At 38.9% G+C, this 18,944-nt stretch overlaps 1 protein-coding gene and 5 non-coding genes across 6 annotated transcripts in view; 4 read left to right on the top strand and 2 right to left on the bottom strand.

The window, feature by feature from the left end:
- Positions 1–18,944, bottom strand: part of eogt (EGF domain specific O-linked N-acetylglucosamine transferase) — a 35,552-nt gene that overhangs the window by 8,942 nt on the left and 7,666 nt on the right. Inside the window, exons 8-11 of the mRNA XM_022745315.1 lie at positions 18,691–18,794; positions 17,859–17,951; positions 17,389–17,460; positions 16,550–16,636 (exon numbers count right to left, since the gene is read on the bottom strand). Coding sequence (XP_022601036.1) covers positions 16,550–16,636; positions 17,389–17,460; positions 17,859–17,951; positions 18,691–18,794 — 356 coding nt within the window. The remainder of the gene's footprint in view (positions 1–16,549; positions 16,637–17,388; positions 17,461–17,858; positions 17,952–18,690; positions 18,795–18,944) is intronic.
- Positions 4,798–4,867, top strand: trnae-cuc. Its single transcript has one exon. It is a non-coding gene; the product is annotated as a tRNA-Glu (tRNA).
- On the top strand, positions 6,890–6,961 carry trnae-cuc. The gene has a single exon. It is a non-coding gene; the product is annotated as a tRNA-Glu (tRNA).
- On the top strand, positions 9,461–9,532 carry trnae-cuc. Its single transcript has one exon. It is a non-coding gene; the product is annotated as a tRNA-Glu (tRNA).
- trnae-cuc lies at positions 9,914–9,984 on the top strand. Its single transcript has one exon. It is a non-coding gene; the product is annotated as a tRNA-Glu (tRNA).
- trnae-cuc lies at positions 16,242–16,313 on the bottom strand. The gene has a single exon. It is a non-coding gene; the product is annotated as a tRNA-Glu (tRNA).

Here is an 18,944-nt window from a genome sequence, read left to right as displayed (position 1 = left end):
ATGATTTGAACTTACATAGAAAATGTAACTATAAGCAGAAAAAGCATATCATTTTGTGTTCATACGAAAAATGGTTACAGACAAAAACCTCCTACAAAGGACGACTGATTAGATATTCTGACGAATGTTAAAAGTATGGACCAATGAAATTTTCCGCCTGATTTTGGGAATCAACATAAAAGCCACGGTTGGTGATACTGCCAAATCCTAACCAATATCAAAACAACTTCTCATTGTAAATATAGGCCAGCGATGGGCTTTCTTAGTCAACGCTTTAGGACATTTTTTGATTTTGTCTTTTGTTGAATCAAAGAAACACATCAATTCAGCATATTTTTGGCACCTACCTTCAGATATATGCTTGTATATTATACTGTACTATTATAAGCTAAGATCCTCCTGGACCGTGAACGAAACCCGGCCGCGGCGGTGAATGGCGAATCCTAAGCCACTAGACATCAGGGAGCTAGACTTAGTCAAGACCAGATGTCAGACTGTACTTGGATGAACTCTCTATGGGAGTCCTTATATAACCTTTGATGGGTTAATAATATTAAAAAAGGACATACAGTTTATGTTAGCCATAATAGTCAGAACTACAGCTTAATATACTGATGACACAAAAATATAAAAAAAGAGCAAAATAAATAACAATAAATATAAAAAAAGAAATAAAAGATAAATGAACATTAAAAAGCTTCATAGAGTTTCACACGATAAATGGTTACAGATCGAACCTCAACAAAGCTGACTGAACAGATATATCTGACGAAGTTAAAAGTATGGACATTGAAATGTTTCCACCTGATTGGAAATCAGAGAAATGCCACGGTGGTGTACCGTTAGCCAAAATCTAACCAAAATCAAAACAAAACTTTCATTGTTAAATATGGACAGATGCTTATTAGGCAGGAATTAAGGCATTTTTTGAATCAGAAACACTCAATGATCAGTCAGCATATTTGGCACTCTATTTGATATCGCTTTTATAATGAGTATATAGTAACTAAAATCCTTTCCCTGGACCGGAAATCGAACCCGGCGCGGCGCGTGAGAGCGGAATCCTAGCACATAGACATCAGGAGCATGATATCATGAGTAAGACAGATAAAAAAAAAGCAGTTCATTTGTTTCACACAAAATGGTTACAACGGATCCTCCACAAAGTCTGATGTGATATTCTGACATGTAAAAGTATGGATCACAATGAAATTTTCCACCTGATGGGAAATCAACCTAACCATCGGTGGTGATACGCCAAATCCTAACCAGATAATCAAACAAAATTCTCATTGTAATATAGCAGGATAGCTATATTGAGTTACAGTATGTAGCGAATAATATTTTGAGGTTTTGTTTTGAATCAAGACACAACTTCAATATTTCAGCAGATTGCACAATCTTCATATATCGCCTTTAATAAATGATCCTATTTATTCAGTACTAAAGAGTCCTTCCCTGACAGGATCGAACCCGGCGCGGCGGTGCAGAGCCCGAATCCTACACGTAGAACCATCAGGGAGCTGATATCATAGTTAAGACCAGATAAAGAAAAAGCATTCATTTTGTTTCACACAAAAATGTTACAGACGGATTCCTCCACAAAAGTCTGACTGAATAGATATTCTGAAACGAATTGTTTAAAAGTATGTACAAAACAATGAAATTTTCCGCCTGATGGGAATCAAACCTAACCACGGTGGTGATACTGCCAAATCCTAAACAATTTAATCAAACAAAACTTCTCATTGTTAAATATGGCCAGGATGAGATTTTTGGTCATTGCTAGGGAGATTCTTTTGAGTTTTGTTTGAATCAAGACACACTTCAATTTCAGCCAAATTTTTGCACCTACCTTCATGATATTCGCTTTTATAAATGGCCTGTATGATTCAGTAAACTAAAAAGAGTCTTTCCCTGACCGGGAAATCGAACCCGGGCCGCCGGCGGTAGCAGCCGCGAAACTAGGCCAACTAGACCATCAGGGAGCATGATAGTTGATAAGATCAGAATAAAGAAAAGAACATTCTCTTTGTGTTTCACACGAAAATGGTTACAACGGATCCTCCCAAACAAAGTCGAGACTGAATAGAATTCTGACGAATGTTAAAAGTATGCGACACGAAATGAAAATTTCTCCACGATTGGAATCAACCTAAGCCACGGTGGTGATACCGCCAAAATCCTAACCAATAATCAAAACAAAACTTCTTCATGTAATATGGGCCAGGATCGGCTTTATGAGTCATGGTAGGGACATTTTTTGAGTTTTGTTTGAAATCAAGGAAACACTCAAATTTCAGCAGAAATTTGGCACCTATCTCATGATATTCGCCCTTTTAAAATGATCTGTATTATCAGTAACTAAAGAGTGCTTCCCTGACCGTGAATCGAAACCCGGGCCGCCGGCGGTGAGAGCCGCCGAATCTACACCCAACTAGGACCATAGGGAGCTGGATATCTATATAAGACCAGATAAAGAAAGAAGCATTCATTTGTGTTCACACAAAAATGGTTACAGACGGAATCCTCCCACCAAAAAGTCTGACTGAATAGATATTCTGACGATGCTATAAAAGATGCGACACAATGAAATTTTTCCGCCTGATTGGGAACGTCAAACCTAAGCCACGGTGGTGATACTAGACCAAATCCTAAACCAATAATCAAACAAAACTTCTCAATTGTAAATTATGCCCAGGATGAGATCTTTGGGTCATGCTAGGGAGAATTTATATTCAGTTGTGTTTTGAATCAAGACACACTCAATTTCAGCAAATTTTGGCACCTACTCTTCATGATATTCCGCGTTTATAAATGGCCGTATTATTCATAAGGTAAAGAGCCCTTCCCTGAAAACGGGGAATCGAACCCGGGCGCGGCGGCTGAGAAGCGCCGAATCCTAGCCACTAGACCAATCAGGCGAGCGATATCTGATAAGACCAATTAAGAAAAGAAGCATTCATTTGTGTTCACACGAAAATGGTAACAGACGGAATCCTCCCACAAAAGCTGATCTGAATTAGAATAATTCATGACGGAATGTTTAAAAGTACATGGACACAAATGAAATTTTCCACTGATGGAATCAAATCTAAGCCACGGTAGGTGATACCGCCAAATACCTAAACCAATAATCAAAACAAAAACTTCTCTTGTAAATATGGCAGGATGGCTTTTTGTCACGTAGGGACATTTTTTAGTTGTTTTTGTTTGAATCAAGACAACCAACTCAATTTTCAGCAGATATTTTGGGCACCTATTCTTCATGATTTGATTGTATAAATGAGCCTGTACATTCAGCTAACTAAAGAGTCCTTCCCTGACGGAATCGAACCCGGCCGCGGCGCGTGAGAGCGCCGAAACCTAGCCACTAGACCATCAGGGCAGCTATATCGTAGTAAGCACCATGTGATAGACCTGTACTTGGATGACTTCCTATGGAGTAATCCTTTATATACGCGTTGATGTTTTAAGTTAAAATACAAAAAAGGACATCAGTTGATGTTACGTGCTTGACACATTCACAATACAGATGATTTGAACGTTACATAGAAAATGTTAACTATAGAGAAAAAGCATATATTTTGTGTTCATACGAAATGGTTACAGACAAAACCTCCTACAAAGACTGACTGAATAGATATTTGAACGAATGTTAAAAGTATAGGGACACAATTGAAAATTTTCGCCTGAATTGGAATGTCAAACCAAAGCCACGGTGCGATTACCGCCAAATCCTAACCAATATCAAACAAAACTTCATCATTGTAAATATGGACCAGGATCGGCTTTTTGGTCAGCTAGGACGATTTTTTTGAGCTTTGTCTTTTTTTGATTCAAGACACACTCAATTTCAGCATTTGGCCTACCTTTCTGATATTGGCTTTATTGCAATGACCTGTAACTATTCAGTAAACTAAAAGAGTCCTTCCTGACGGGGAATCGAACCCGCGAGCCGCGGCGTGTGCAGAGAGCGGCCGAATCCAGCACTAGACCATCAGAGGAGCTGATACTAGTAAGACCAGTGTAGAGATCTGTACTTGGATGAACTCCTATGGATCCTTATATACGCTTTGATGGGTTTAAAGTTATAATACAAAAAAGACATACAGTTTAATGTTACTGCTGACAATCCAATAACAAGTGACTTGAAAACGTTACAGTAGAGCTAACTATAGAGAAAAGAAGCAATTTATTTTTGTGTTCATCACGAAAATGCGTTAAGACAAAGACCTCCACAAAGCTGACTGAATTAGAATTCTGAACAATGTTAAAAAGTATGGACAACAATGAAATTTTCGCCACCTGATTTGGGAATCAAAAACCTAAAGCCACGGTGGTGATACCGCCAAATCCTAACCAATAATCAACAAAACTCTCATTGTAAATATGGCCAGGATGGCGCTTTTGGTCACGGTAGGAGACCATTTTTAGGTTGTTTTGTTTTGAATCAAGAAACACTCAATTTCAGCAGTTTTGGCACCTTACTTCATTGATATTCGCTTATTAATGACCTGTATTTACTTCAGTAACTAAAGAGTCCTTCCCTACGGAATCGAACCCGTGGCCCGCGCGGTGAGAGCGCCGAATTCCTAGCCATAGACCATCAGTGGAGCTGATATCTTAGTAAGACCAGATAAAGAAAGAAGTCATTCATTTTGTGTTCACACAAGACAAAGGTTAACCAGACGGGATCCTCCCACAAAGGTCTGACTGAATAGATATTCTACGAATGTTAAAAGTATGGACACCAAAATGAATGCTTCTTTCTTTTCTGTCTTACTAGATATCAGCTCCCTGATGGTCTAGTGGCTAGGATTCGGGGCTCTCACCGCCGCGGCCCGGTTCGATTCCGGTCAGGGAAGGACTCTTTAGTTTACTGAATAATACAGGTCATTAATAAAAGCGAATATCATGAAGATAGGTGCCAAAATTCTGCTCTGAAATTGAGGGTGTTTCTTGATTCAAACAAAAGCTCAAAAAATGTCCCTACGCATGACAAAAAGCCATCCTGGCATATTTACAATGAAGTTTTTTTTGATTATTTGTTAGGATTTGGCGGTATCACCACCGTGGCTTTAGTTTTGATTCCCATCAGGTGGAAAAATTATCTGTGTCCATACTTTTAACATTCGTCAGAATATCTATCAGTCAGCTTTGTTGGAGGATGTCTGTAACCATTTTCGTATGTGAACACAAAATGTAATGCTTTTTCTCTATAGTTACATTCTATGTAGTTCAAATCATCTGTATTGATGTCAGCAGTAACATTAACTGTATGTCCTTTTTGTATTTAACTTAAACCCATCAAAGCGTATATAAGGATTCCATAGGAGTTCATCCAAGTAAGGTCTACACTGTCTTACTAAGGTACTAGCTCCCTGATGGTCTAGTGGCTAGGATTCGCGCTCTCACCGCCGCGGCCCGGGTTCGATTCCGGTCAGGGAAGGACTCTTTAGTTATTGGAATAGTACAGGTATTAATACAAGCCAATATCATGAAGGTAGGTGCAAAATATGCTGAAATTGAGTGTGTCTTGATTCAAAAAAAAGAAAACAAAACTCAAAAAATGTCCCTAGCGTGACTAAAAAGCCGATCCTGGCCATATTTACAATGAGAAGTTTTGTTTGATATTGGTTAGGATTTGCGGTATCCCACCGTGGCTTTATTTTGTATCCCAATCAGGCGGAAAAATTTCATTTGTGTCCATACTTTTAACATTCGTCAGAATATCTAATCAGTCAGTCTTGTAGGAGGTTTTGTCTGTAACCATTTTCGTATGGAACACAAAATGAATGCTTTTCTCTATAGTTACATTTCTATGTAAGTTCAAATCATTTATATAATGGTCAGCAGTAACATAACTGTATGTCCTTTTTGTTAATTAACTTAAACCCATCAAAGCGATATATAAGGACTCCCATAGGAGTTCATCCAAGTACAGGCTCTACACTGGTCTTACTAGATATCAGCTCCCTGATGTGTCTAGTGGCTAGGATTCGGCGCTCTCACCGCCAGCGGCCGGGTTCGATTCCGGTCAGGGAAGGACTCTTTAGTTACTGATAATACAGGCCATTTATTAAAAGCGTAATAATTCATGAAGATAGGTGCCAAAATCTGCTGAAATTGAGTGTTTCTTGATTCCAACAAAACTCAAAAAATGTCCCTACCATGACCAAAAAGCCATCCTGCCATATTTACAATGAGAAGTTTTGTTTGATTATTGGTTAGGATTTGGCGGTATCACCACCGTGGCTTAGGTTTGATTCCCAATCAGGTGGAAAATTTCATTGTGTCCATAATTTTAACATTCGTCAGAATATCTATTCAGTCAGACTTGTGGGAGGATCCGTCTGTTACCATTTTCGTGTGAACACAAAATGAATGCTTCTTTCTTTAATCTTGTCTTAATCAGATATCGCTCCCTGATGGTCTAGTGGCTAGGATTCGGCGCTCCACCGCCGGCCCGGGTTCGATTCCCGGTCAGGGAAGGCTCTTTAGTTACTGATAATACAGGCATTATTATAAAAGCGAATATCATGAAGTAGGTGGCAAAAATAAATTGCTGAAATTGAGTGTGCTTGATTCAAAACAAAAACTTCAAAAAAATCTCCTAGCTATGACCAAAAATCTCATCCTGGCCATATTTACAATGAGAAGTTTTGTTTGATTATTGGTTAGGATTTGCAGTATCACCACCGTGGCTTAGGTTTGATTCCCAATCAGGCGGAAAATATTCACTCTTGTGTCCATACTCTTTAACATTTCGTCAGAATATCTATTCAGTCAGACTTTGTGGGAGGATCCGTCTGTAACCATTTTGTCCTTGTGACACAAAATGAAGTGCTTCTTTCTTTTTTGATCTGGTCTTACACTAGATATCAGCTCCCTGATGGTCTAGTGGCTAGGATTCGGCGCTCTCACCGCCGCGGCCCGGGTTCGATTCCCGGTCAGGGGAAGGACTCTTTAGTTACTGAATAATACAGTCATTTAATAAAGCGATATCATGAAGATAGGTGCCAAAAATCTGCTGAAATTGAGTGTTTTCTTGATTCAAACAAAACTCAAAAAATGTCCCTACCATGACCAAAAAGCCGATCCTGGCCATATTTACAATGGAGAGTTTTGTTTGATTATTGGTTAGGATTTGCGGTATCACCACCGTGGCTTAGGTGTTGAATTCCCAATCAGGGAAAATTTCATTGTGTCCATACTTTTAACATTCGTCAGAATATCTATTCAGTCAGACTTTGTGGGAGGATCCGTCTGTAACCATTTTTCGTGTGAACACAAAATGAATGCTTCTTTCTTTATCTGACACTCTACTTCATCCTGATGGTACTCTGTCGCCTACGCTAACATTTGGTCCCTTCACCCACTACCCCGCCCCCAAACACCATCCCCGAAACGGGCCCGGTTCGATTTCCCGTCAGGGAAAGACCTCTTTATGGTTACTGGAATCATACAGGCCATTTCATCACACAGCGTAATATCATGAAGGTAGGTGCCAAAAATTGCTGAAATTGAGTGTGTCTTGATTACAAAACAAAACTCAAAAGAAATCTCCCTAGAGTGAACAAGAATGCCCATCCTGGCCATATTTACAATGAGAAGTTTTGTTTGATATTGGTTGAGGATTTGGCAGTATCACCACCGTGGCTTAGTTTTGATTCCCAATCAGGCGGAAATTTCATTGTGTCCATACTTTTAACATTTCGTCAGAATATCTATTCAGTCAGACTTTGTGAGGTCCTTTGTCTGTAACCATTTTAATAAACCTGTAACACAAAATGACCATAGTTCTTTCTTTAATCTGGTCTTATCTAGATATTCAGCTCCACTGATGGTCTAGTGGCTAGGATTCGGCGCTCTCACCGCGCCGGCCCGGGTTCGATTCCCGGTCAGGGAAGGACTCTTTAGTTACTGAATAAATAGAGTCATTTATAAAAGCGAATATCATGAAAGGTAGGTGCCAAAATTGCTGAAATTGAGTGTGTGTCTTGATTCAAAACAAAACTCAAAAAATGTCCCTACCATGACCAAAAGCTATCCTGGCCATATTTACAATGAGAAGTTTTGTTTGATTATTGGTTAGGATTGCGGTATCACCACCGTGGCTTAGGTTTGATTCCCAATCAGGGGAAAATTTCATTGTGTCCATACTTTTAACATTCGTCAGAATATCTATTCAGTCAGATTTGTGGGGAGGATCCGTCTGTAACCATTTTTCGTGTGAAACACAAAATGAATGCTTTTTCTTTATCTGGTCTTTACCAGATATTCAGCTCCCTGATGGTCTAGTGGCTAGGATTTGGCGCTCTCACCGCCGCGGCCCGGTTCGAATTCCCGGTCAGGAAAGACTCTTTAGTTACTGAATAATACAGTCATTATTAAAAGCGAATATCATGAAGATAGGTGCAAATCTGCTGAAATTGAGTGTTTCTTGATTGTCAAAAAAAATGTCCCTACCATGACCAAAAGCCGATCCTGGCCATATTTACAATGAGAAGTTTTGTTTGATTATTGGTTAGGATTTGGCGGTTATCACCGAACCTGGCTTAGGTTTGATTCCCAATCAGGGAAAATTCATTGTGTCAAACTTATTTAACATTCGTCAGAATATTCTGTTCAGTCAGCTTTGTGGGAGTGTCTGTAACCATTTCGTGTGAACACAAAATTAATGCTTTTTCTCTATAGTTACAGTCTATGTCAGTTCAAATCACTGTATTGGAGATTGTTAGCAGTAAACATAACTGTATGTCCTTTTTGGCTATTTAACTTAAAACCATCAAAGCGTATATAAGGACTCCCATAGGAGTTCATCCAAGTACAGCTCTACACTTGGTCTTATTAGGTACTACGCTCCCTGATGGTCTAGTGGCTAGGATTCGGCGCTCCACCGCCGCGGCCCGGGTTCAATTCACGGTCAGGAAGGACTCTTTAGTTATTGATAGTAACAGGTCATTATACAAGCCAATATCATGAAGGTAGGTGCCAAAATATGCTGAAATTGAGTGTTTTCTTCGAATCAAACAAAAGACAAAACTCAAAATGTCCCTAGCGTGACTAAAAAAGCCCTATCCGGCCATATTTACAAATGAGAATTTTTTTGATATTGGTTAGGATTTGGCGTATCACCACCGTGGCTTATTTGATTCCCAATCAGGCGGGAAAATCTTCATTGTGTCCATACTTTTAACATTCGTCAGAAATATCTAATCAGTCAGTCTTTGTAGGAGGTTTTGTCTGTAACCATTTTCGTATGAACACAAAATGAATGCTTTTTTCTCTATAGTACATTTCTATGTAAGTTCAAATCATTGTATTGGAATGGTCAGCAGTAACATAACTGTATGTCCTTTTTTGTTAATTAACTTAAACCATCAATAGCGTTATAAGGACTCCCATAGGAGTTCATCCAAGTACAGTCTACTACTTGGTCTTACTAGATATCAGCTCCCTGATGGTCTAGTGGCTAGGATTCGGCGCTCTCACCGCCGCGGCCCGGGTTCGATTCCCGGTCAGGGAAGGCTCCTTTAGTTACTGAAATAATACAGGCCATTTAAAAGCGAATATCATGAAGGTAGGTGCCAAAATTGCTGAAATTGAGTGTGTCTTGATTCAAAAACAAAAACTCAAAAAATCTCCCTAGCATGACCAAAAATTCTCATCCTGGCCATATTTACAATGAGAAGTTTTGTTTGATTATTGTTTAGGATTTGGCAGTATCACCACCGTGGCTTAGTTTGATTCCCAATCAGGCGGAAAATTCATTGTGTCCATAACTTTTAAACATTCGTCAGAATATCTATTCAGTCAGACTTTGTGGGAGGAGCCGTCCTGTAACCATTTTTTCTGTGAACACAAAATGAATGCTTCTTTCTTTATCTGGTCTTACTAGATATTCAGCTCCCTGATGGTCTAGTGGCTAGGATTCGGCGCTCTCACCGCCGCGGCCCGGTTCGATTCCCGGTCAGGAAGGACTCTTTAGTTACTGAATAGTACAGCGTCATTTATAAAAGCGAAATATCATGAAGGTAGGTGCTGAAATTGAGTGTGTCTTGATTCAAACAAAAAGAACAAACTCAAATAATGTCCCCACATGAACAAAAAGCTAATCCTGGCCTATATTTACAATGAGAAAATTTTTTTTTGATTCTTGGTTAGGATCGGCGCTATCACTGCCGCGGCTTAGATTTGATTCCCAATCAGGCGCAAAAAGTCATTGTCTCTTCATACTTTGACTGGATAGATATTCTGACAGATGTTCAGTTTATGTAGGAGATTTTGTCTGTAACCATTTTCGTGTGAACACAAAATGAAATGCTTTTCTCTATAGTTTCAGTTCTTTTCAAGTTCAAATCACTACTATTGGGTATGTCACGCTCAACAGTAACAAACTCTGTATGTACTTTTTGGCTAATTAACTTAATACTATCAAAGCGGTATATAAGGACTCCCGTAGGAGTTCATCTAAGTACAGCTCTACACTCATCTTATTTAGTATCAGCTCCTTTATGGTCTAGTGGCTAGGATTGGTGTGCTTTCACCATCGTGGCCTTGGTTCAATTCCCAGTCAAGGAATGACTGTTTAGTTACTGAATAATACAGGTCATTTATAAAAGCAATATATTCACTGAAGGTAAGTGCCAAAATATGCTGAAAAGATTTGTCTTGATTCAAACAAAAAGACAAAACTAAAAAAATGTCCCTAGCATGAACAAAAGCTGATTCTGGCCATTTTACAATTAGAAGTTTTGTTTGATTTACTGTTAGGATTCGGCGCTATCACCTCCCCACCAGCGTAGTTTGATTCCCAATCTAGCGCAAAAAAGTCATTATCTTCCTATTTTTAACATTTTCAGAATATTTATCCAGTCAGTCTTTGTAGAAGTTTTGTCTGTAACCATATTTCGTGTGAACACAAAATTATGCTTTTCTCTATAGTTTCAGTTCTTTTCAAGTTCAAATCGCTACATTGGATGGTCAACAGCAACACAACTCGTATGTCCTTTTTGGCCTAATTAACTTAAACCTATTAAAGTATATAAGGACTCCCATAGAAGTTCATTCAAGGTACAACTCTATAATCTCATACTATATATCAGCTCCCTGGTGGTCTAGGTGCTAGGATTCAGTGTCTCTTCACTGTCGTGCCCGGGTCGATTCCCGGTCAGGGAAAGGTCTTTACTTATCTGAAATTGTAATACCAGGACATGAAGTAAAACATCCTTGTTAAAACCCAAACAAAACCAAACATATTTTCCAATTACGTTATATGTGATAATCTGATCAAGGAAACAGCCTGACAGAGATAAGGCGCTTTGTCACAATTGCCCTAAGCAGTGAAGTGTTTGTTCTCTGTCTGATTACATAAGCAATTTCAACTTCAAAATCACTGCATTGGAAAATAGTCAGCAAATTACATAGTTCTATGTCATTTTATGGCTGATTAACTATGAATATATTTAAGTAATATAGGATCCCTTTTTAAAAATCAATCCAATACTGGCTCTGCCCTAAGCCCCACTAGCAATGCATTCTACCACTACGGTTAGAATTCAGTGCTCTCACCATTAGCGCTCCTACATTCGTTTCCCGCTCAGGGAAGATCATGTGTTATTTCTGTATGTGTTATAGTTACGACATCAATTAATGCAGTTTTTGTGTTGAGAAGTAGTGTTGATCATTTCCCACTAGTGTTTTTGCTTTCTATCCCTGTTCAGTATACTTATAATTTATATGTCACACACCTGCACTCTTTCTTGCACTTCTTGCTCTCTGATTCTTAGTGAATGTCCCATTATTTCTCTTCTGGACACTAAATCTTAAACAACATTGTAATTTAATACCCCTCTGACAACTAATGATATGAAAGAGAGAAAAAAAATTAGGTGATAAGAAAAAAGGACAGCTGCCATAGTCACAATTTTCTATTTACTACATTATGTTGTGGTAATTTATATGCCTTATTACAGAGATATAGAAATTACATGCAAACAGATGTCCCAGCCAGACTCAAACTGCAGGATTTGTGATGGTACTTAATTGATAGTCCCATGATGGTGCTCTACTTTTTCATCATGTTGAATCTTTTGCAAAAGCTTAATGTAATTATTAAATTGTGGTTGACTGAGCATCTATTCTTTAGATATTTAAGATAGTTAGAGTTAAGCTAAAGTCTACTGTTTATTGGGTCAGATGTAAGACAACCATGGAAGTGCCTTAGGCCAATCATTTTGATCCTTGTCAAGTCCAATTTATATATTAAAGTTCCTTATTTATGCTTCAGGGACTCTATTCCCTGAATGTATGTGTATACTGTATTTCTGTTGGAAGAATGACTGATTCTGCTTTGACCTCAAGGAAGGGCAACTAGGCTCTGTGAAAAAACTGCTCTAAACATGCTCACATGCAGAGTACGATAACCCAGTGTTATATGTCGCCACATAATCGCAACTGCATACTTGTGGTAAAAAAAGAGGAAACTACTCCAATTTGCACAAGAATAATTGAAATACTGAATATGTAAAAATTCAATGATCACCCATCAAAATGATATTCTGTGCATGTAACAAGCTTTAGGTGGGTTGCACAAGCTTCCCGGCATCTAGTGGTTGGGGGTTAAGCGTTTTTCAATCAACGTGCCATTGTGTCAATTCCTGACTAGGAAAGATTTTTATGTATTGTTTTGCTGGCAATTCTGGCTTCGCTGTTATCAGCAAATGTCACATTAATTCTCCTCTGCAAAACCTATATTTAAATACATCATATAAATGTTGGCCCAACTGTTCTGCAATAAATGAGAAAGAATTGAGATTTGTATGCATCGTCGCGTTTAACCAAGTAATTGTGTGTGTAACAGATGATCAGGCAGTGTCATTTTCTAAGCCAAAATGGACATAATTGACAATGTCATAATCTTCCTATTAAAATGTTTATTTGTGCTCAATTTGATCTTATTGTTATCTTTAACCTAATATTCTGTTAATATTGCCACTACTCTTTACCTCAGCACAAACTGGAAGCTAAAGATCTTGAAATTAGAGGCCAGAGAGTTGCAAACTACATTGTTTGAGAGACAGGTTTGCATATGGTTCACATATCAACTGTTGCTAACCAACAAAATCTATGCTGAGCCACATAATGAAACATTTGCTTGCCAGTTAGCATTGGCAAAATAACCAAATCATCCTTTTCTTTGAGATTTCAGTCAAGTGGACAATAACTTAGCCATCTTGAATTGTTAAAGACTATATAGTTATCATTAACAATTTGGAAAATTTTGTAGCATCTCACCAAACATGCCAAACAGTGAATATCATTCACAGTTGTCAATGGGACAAAGCCCAGGACAGCCAAGTTTTAGACCGGATCAAAAAGGCTTTTTAGATTGGTATTTGTTTGCATCCATGAAGTACTCATACAACTAATAACATATGACAATATTGTATGCTCTGGTCTCTATGCCATAACTGATTTTTAAAGGACTAAAGTTCATAATGTATATAGAAGAAAATAAAAAACAAAACTATTTTTCTAAGCTTGTATTTTATGATGTGAGTTCTTGGAAAAACTTACTAGCTTATTCCCTTTACTATCTCTGTCTTGCTCCACTAGTTAAAACTCAGGGAAAGCAGAGCCCTGCTAGCCGTCTTAAATAGTACATGCATAAGCCTGTACTGCACCGCAATACTAAGACTCTCACACCATAACTCACTCTATACCAATCTCTCCACAGTCTATAACTCTCCAACAGTCCTCACAGGAGTTTTTATGATCCAAGTTGACATACTTGACTGGGTATCTTTATGACCAGACAAACCCAACTAACTTCCCTCCGTCCCATGGGCAGCTCATTGTTGTATTCATGGCTGCACTTGGAAAATGCGTAAGGCTTTTTAGCGAGACATGGGCGTTTGGTGATAGCAGCCACCACTGAAGAGACTGTCTTCTCGGCCCTGACCCTCCCCAGACTCCTCCTTTCATCCCTAATAAATGGCACAGCCAAAGACTCACACTGCTCTTCTCGTCTATTGTGTTCTATTCATCCGCCTTACTGCCCCTCTCCTCCTACCTCCCCTCCATAAGTTGTCTGGCCTAGTCTTATACAATATCTCAGGATATCATCTTATTCTCTCACAATAACACTTCTTTAAATCATTTTTAATAGAGAGAAGAAACATTAGAATCTCGGATCTGAAATAACTAATATGTCTCGCTGCTGTAGTAAGAGCTTGTATACTCATGAGCGTTCCGCATCTTCATTGTGTACAGGAGAAAATTATCACAGGCTGTAACTTCTGTAATTGTCATACTTTGATTTGATATAGTCAGGTTATGCTCCTATTAGGTATAATTCCCTATGGTTACAAAGTTAATACCTCAAAAAAGTCTAAACACTCTTCAGAAAACAAAGGTGGCAGAGATTTGAGAAGTTACAGAAAAAAGAAAGCATCTCTTGTACTGTCTGATAAAAACTGAGAAAGAGGCATATCATAAAATGAAAACCTTTTTATTCCACTTACAAAAATGAATTTTTGTTAAAATGTGTTTTCAGACTATTTTCATCTGTTCCTCTCTGCTATTTGAAAGAAAGCCTTTAAATTATTCTGAATAACATCATGTTTCCCAGAGCCTCTTTTCTGTCCTGCTGATTGATTATTGGCAGTGCACTATTGCTGTTTTAGGCAGAGAGGGCTCTTACAACGTGTCACCCTGTCCCTCCGACACGCAGACAAGAATACAGCAAAGGATAATATACAAACCAAAAGTGGAGGTGTTAGTCAGGATCACCTTCCTCTCTTCCCTCTACTCTGTATTTCTTCCTTGCACTGTTCTTCTCCCCTCCCACTACTATCTTCTTCCACTTTGTCCTCCATTCTTCACCTTTCTAGTCTTTTCTTTCCTCTTTTTGTCTCTTTCTCCTTGTTCACTTTATGACACTCTCCCATATCCCTCAACCCGCTCCTTCTTCCACTCATTAATCGTTACTAGTCCGCCTCTGTACCCTTACTAGTCGACTCATCAAATAACTTCTTAGACTAGTACTCTTATAACATGGCTAATCACAAACGAGTCACGCAGTAAAAAAAGGCTTGTGATTTATATGTCACTGCCCATATTTGTCATTCCTCTCTCATTAATCAGACAACACGATCCCTCAACTTCGTTGTTGTTAACAGCTTAAATGCCCTCAAGACTGTGCCTTTAACTGGAGGTCAATTGTGACACAAAATACAAGTTGAGTTATCTAGAGATGCTCGCCAACAATTAACTACAGAAAGCTAATCCAGTTGCTGCTCAAGCCACCACCTTAGTCACTGAGGATCGTTAACATCTGTCATAATAATAAAGAAAAAAGTGTTTAGCTTTTTAATATTGTTCTAAATTACTGACAGTTCACACAATAAGGTGATTCGATGCCTGTCTTTTAGGGATGTTCCCTTCCTGAGCAGTATGAGGACTCAACTCACAACAACTCTGACACTATCTTAATACGGGATGCACATGGGCAGTCTCACCACACCTCCTCTTCCCCCTGACTGGGCTTCATCTTTGCTCAGCAGCTGGGACACTTTTCGTTCTACTGGTCCCCTCTGTGTGTGTGATGCTGTGCGTGCGTGCGTTGCGTAGCGATATGTGTTGTATGAGGAATAAGAGCAAAAAAAAGACATATATTGAGCAAGAAACGAGCGATGGGTTGGCAGCATGCTTCTGCCAAAGTACCCCTCAGCCACTGGTCTGTATGACTGTGAATTATACTGCCCGTAACTTAACCAAGCATCTTCATCACACCTGGCTACCCTGGGAAGAGCAACCAAGATTGGAGTGTGCCTTAGTCATGCGTGTGTTGCTGTCTGTGCGCCCTGCCACGGGCATGTTTGTGAGGCAATTGTGTCACAATTTGCTTGAGTGCATGACATAGCGAAAACCACAGTGGCGCACTCACAGAGAGAGAGAGAGAGAGAGAGAGAGAGAAGAGAGAGAGAAAAGATGGAGAAGAAAGAGGTGCGTGAAAGTAGGCAGCGCTCAAGCAAGGAGACGCAAGAGATAATGTGTCTAGATCTTCCCTTCCCAGATATAAATTGGTCAAGATGAGAAGCGAGCTAATCAGAATTTGGCTCGGCTGCGGGGCATTTCGATACGTGACTTGCAGAAATACTACTCATCTCTCTTTTTTCTTCATGATATTCGCTTTTATAAATGGCCTGTATTATTCAGTAACTAAAGAGCCCTTCCCTGACCGGGAATCGAACCCGGGCCGCGGCGGTGAGAGCGCCGAATCCTAGCCACTAGACCATCAGGGAGCTGATATCTAGTAAGACCAGTGTAGAGCTGTACTTGGATGAACTCCTATGGGAGTCCTTATATAGGCTTTGATGGGTTTAAGTTAATTAACAAAAAAGGACATTCAGTTATGTTACTGCTGACCATTCCAATACAATGATTTGACAGTATGCAACATTTAGAATTAATACAGCCTCTTTCAAGAGGTCCCGACATTCATACACATTCATTCATTAGTGTAAGACATTCTTCCTACCTTTGGCCCGTCTTGCAGGATGTTCAGACGATAAAGGACATGCTGGGAGAATGCCCTAAACATTCCTTCACTGTAGCAGTCCGAGATCTGCCATCAGCACACGACAGAAAATTTCCATTTTAGTCACAAATGCAATTTATTTTCCATCCATTCAATTCAAAATATTGTATTGAAATTATTATTGTGTTATAGGTTGTATATCATCATGCTAAAATATTAACAATATTTTTTATTATTATGAAAATTTACTGAGTTAAACATGAATTGAAGGTAAATTGAATCTGGCCACATTTGTGTGCTACCACATTGGACTGGGAGTCTAAGTCTGACAATTGTAAACATATTTCCCAATCTCCCAGAAATGAATATCATATCATATGAGCCTACGCATTACTAAAGTCTGAGAATTTCCCACATGCACTGCTGCAGTGCAGCTCTAAATGTGAGCACATGAATATAAACATGGCATGTGCTGCAGGGGCAATCAAATGCATCAGCTTGAGGCTGACCTATCAATATTTCACACCTCAAGGCAGCAACCACAGGACAGCACATATTTACATGGTATCATCTTTATAGTAATCTCCTTGGAATTATCATTTAAATAACATAAGCACTTGCTGAGCTTTTGAATACATCACATACATTTTTGATCTGAACTGCATGTTTATGACTAAACAATCACTGTGCATGAATCTATCACAAAATGTGAGATAAAATGAAGACACAAACAAGGCAGCATTGAAAGTGTGGGACACTACAATTTGTTCAAAGCAAAAACCTATGTAAAGTACATCCTGTTCGTGGCTACACACATAGATATGTGAAGGGTAACTTACGAGAGGTGTGTTGTAGAAGAGGCCATATCTCATTCTTGGAAGGAGGGAGAAAAAGGCATCTTTGAAACACACCTAGGAACAAGTATGAATAGAGCAATGAAGGAAGAATACAGCATGGCACAGAAATCTGTTTGCTTGTATGTCATGGTGTAAGACACACACGATGGAATATTGTTGGAAGAAGTGCTAATTTCCCATCTGTTCAGTCATACTAACTTCAGCTTTTTATATTTATATTTCAACTGGACCATTGTTGCTGCTTGTGGAAACACCAAACAAAATATTTCCTGTGTGCCAGAGGATTCTTCCAGGAAGAAAACAAACCAGTACCAGAGAGCTATAACAGCACTCTTAATCACAACTACTTTTGTTTGGTATTTCTAAACAACCATAATTAAGTAAGTGATGATTTCAATTCCTCTACAAAGAACGGGCATACAAGGACCACTCAGAGGTGACATTATACCTACTCTTTTCGAGTCATAGGTCTTCAGGTGGATGATGTCATACTCTGAGAAGGCCTTCCAAGTTTCACTGAACAGATCGCCATAACCATAAAAACTCTGGTAAAAGACATACAAAGAAGGGAAGAAATGTTGATTAATGTTACAATTGAAACCTGAACCTTTGAAAGGTTTTCAAACTCTGCCGGTTGTATTTTTCTGAAGTTTTGGTTTTATACAAAGTCTGTTAGCACACTATTATCTCACAGCCTGACCCTGTTTGGTTTGAAGTGCGCAGTTTGCGATGAAAGGTCACTGCTTTCCTCCTCCCTGTCAGTTTTGTCTCCCTCCCTCTTCTTTTTTCTCTCTTTCCTTTTTCCTCTTTACCTCTATGCACAGAGAGGGAACAATGGGCCGGATAGGGCTGCCAGTAAATCATTCCATTTTTCAACTGGTGTTTCCCATTGATGTCTTCATGAGGCACTCATACTGCTGACTTGTTAAACAAAATCTTGTGTTGTGATCCAAGAACAGATTTGAAACACCTATAATCTGAGCCCAGCCTAAGGATTTGTTCATAAATGGAACTATTTATTTCTTATGTGGCTATAAGATATAAGCAGTCACCAATCCACTTGAGACAGGCCACATGGGAATACCCTGCTTTATGTGTTATTTTGGCAGATAAGTTAAGGTGTAACATGAACATCTGAAACATTTGTCTTCTTTTGCCTCAGTCTGAAAGGGTGACATAAAATGCAGCAAACAAGTACGTCATGCATGAATTGCTGTAATTTCCAGTTTTAATAGCAGGCATGTTCCTCTCAATTAGATCACCTACGTTCAGCTAACAACCCACCGTGTCCCACATGACAATGTTGATATCTGTGCTGAAGGAGTTGTTAATGTGCTGGGAGATGTAGAGGTTGACAAAGTCACAGAAATGGTGGTACATGTTGACCCCTATTAGAAAAACACAGTTATTATATTGTCATTGTCACAAATGAAAATAGAAAATGAGTGATCTGTGAATATCAGTCTGTTTTAGACTTTCTTATTCTCTAAAAAGAATAGTAAGCTAGAGACAAGTTTTCAATACATTATTTTTAGAAG

Source organism: Seriola dumerili, unplaced genomic scaffold (genome assembly GCF_002260705.1).
Source record: "Seriola dumerili isolate Sdu_G_001 unplaced genomic scaffold, Sdu_1.0 BDQW01000088.1, whole genome shotgun sequence".
NCBI classification, from domain to species: Eukaryota; Metazoa; Chordata; class Actinopteri; order Carangiformes; family Carangidae; genus Seriola; species Seriola dumerili.
Note: the sequence above shows the minus strand (reverse complement) of the source record. Positions and strands in the feature narration are given on the sequence as shown.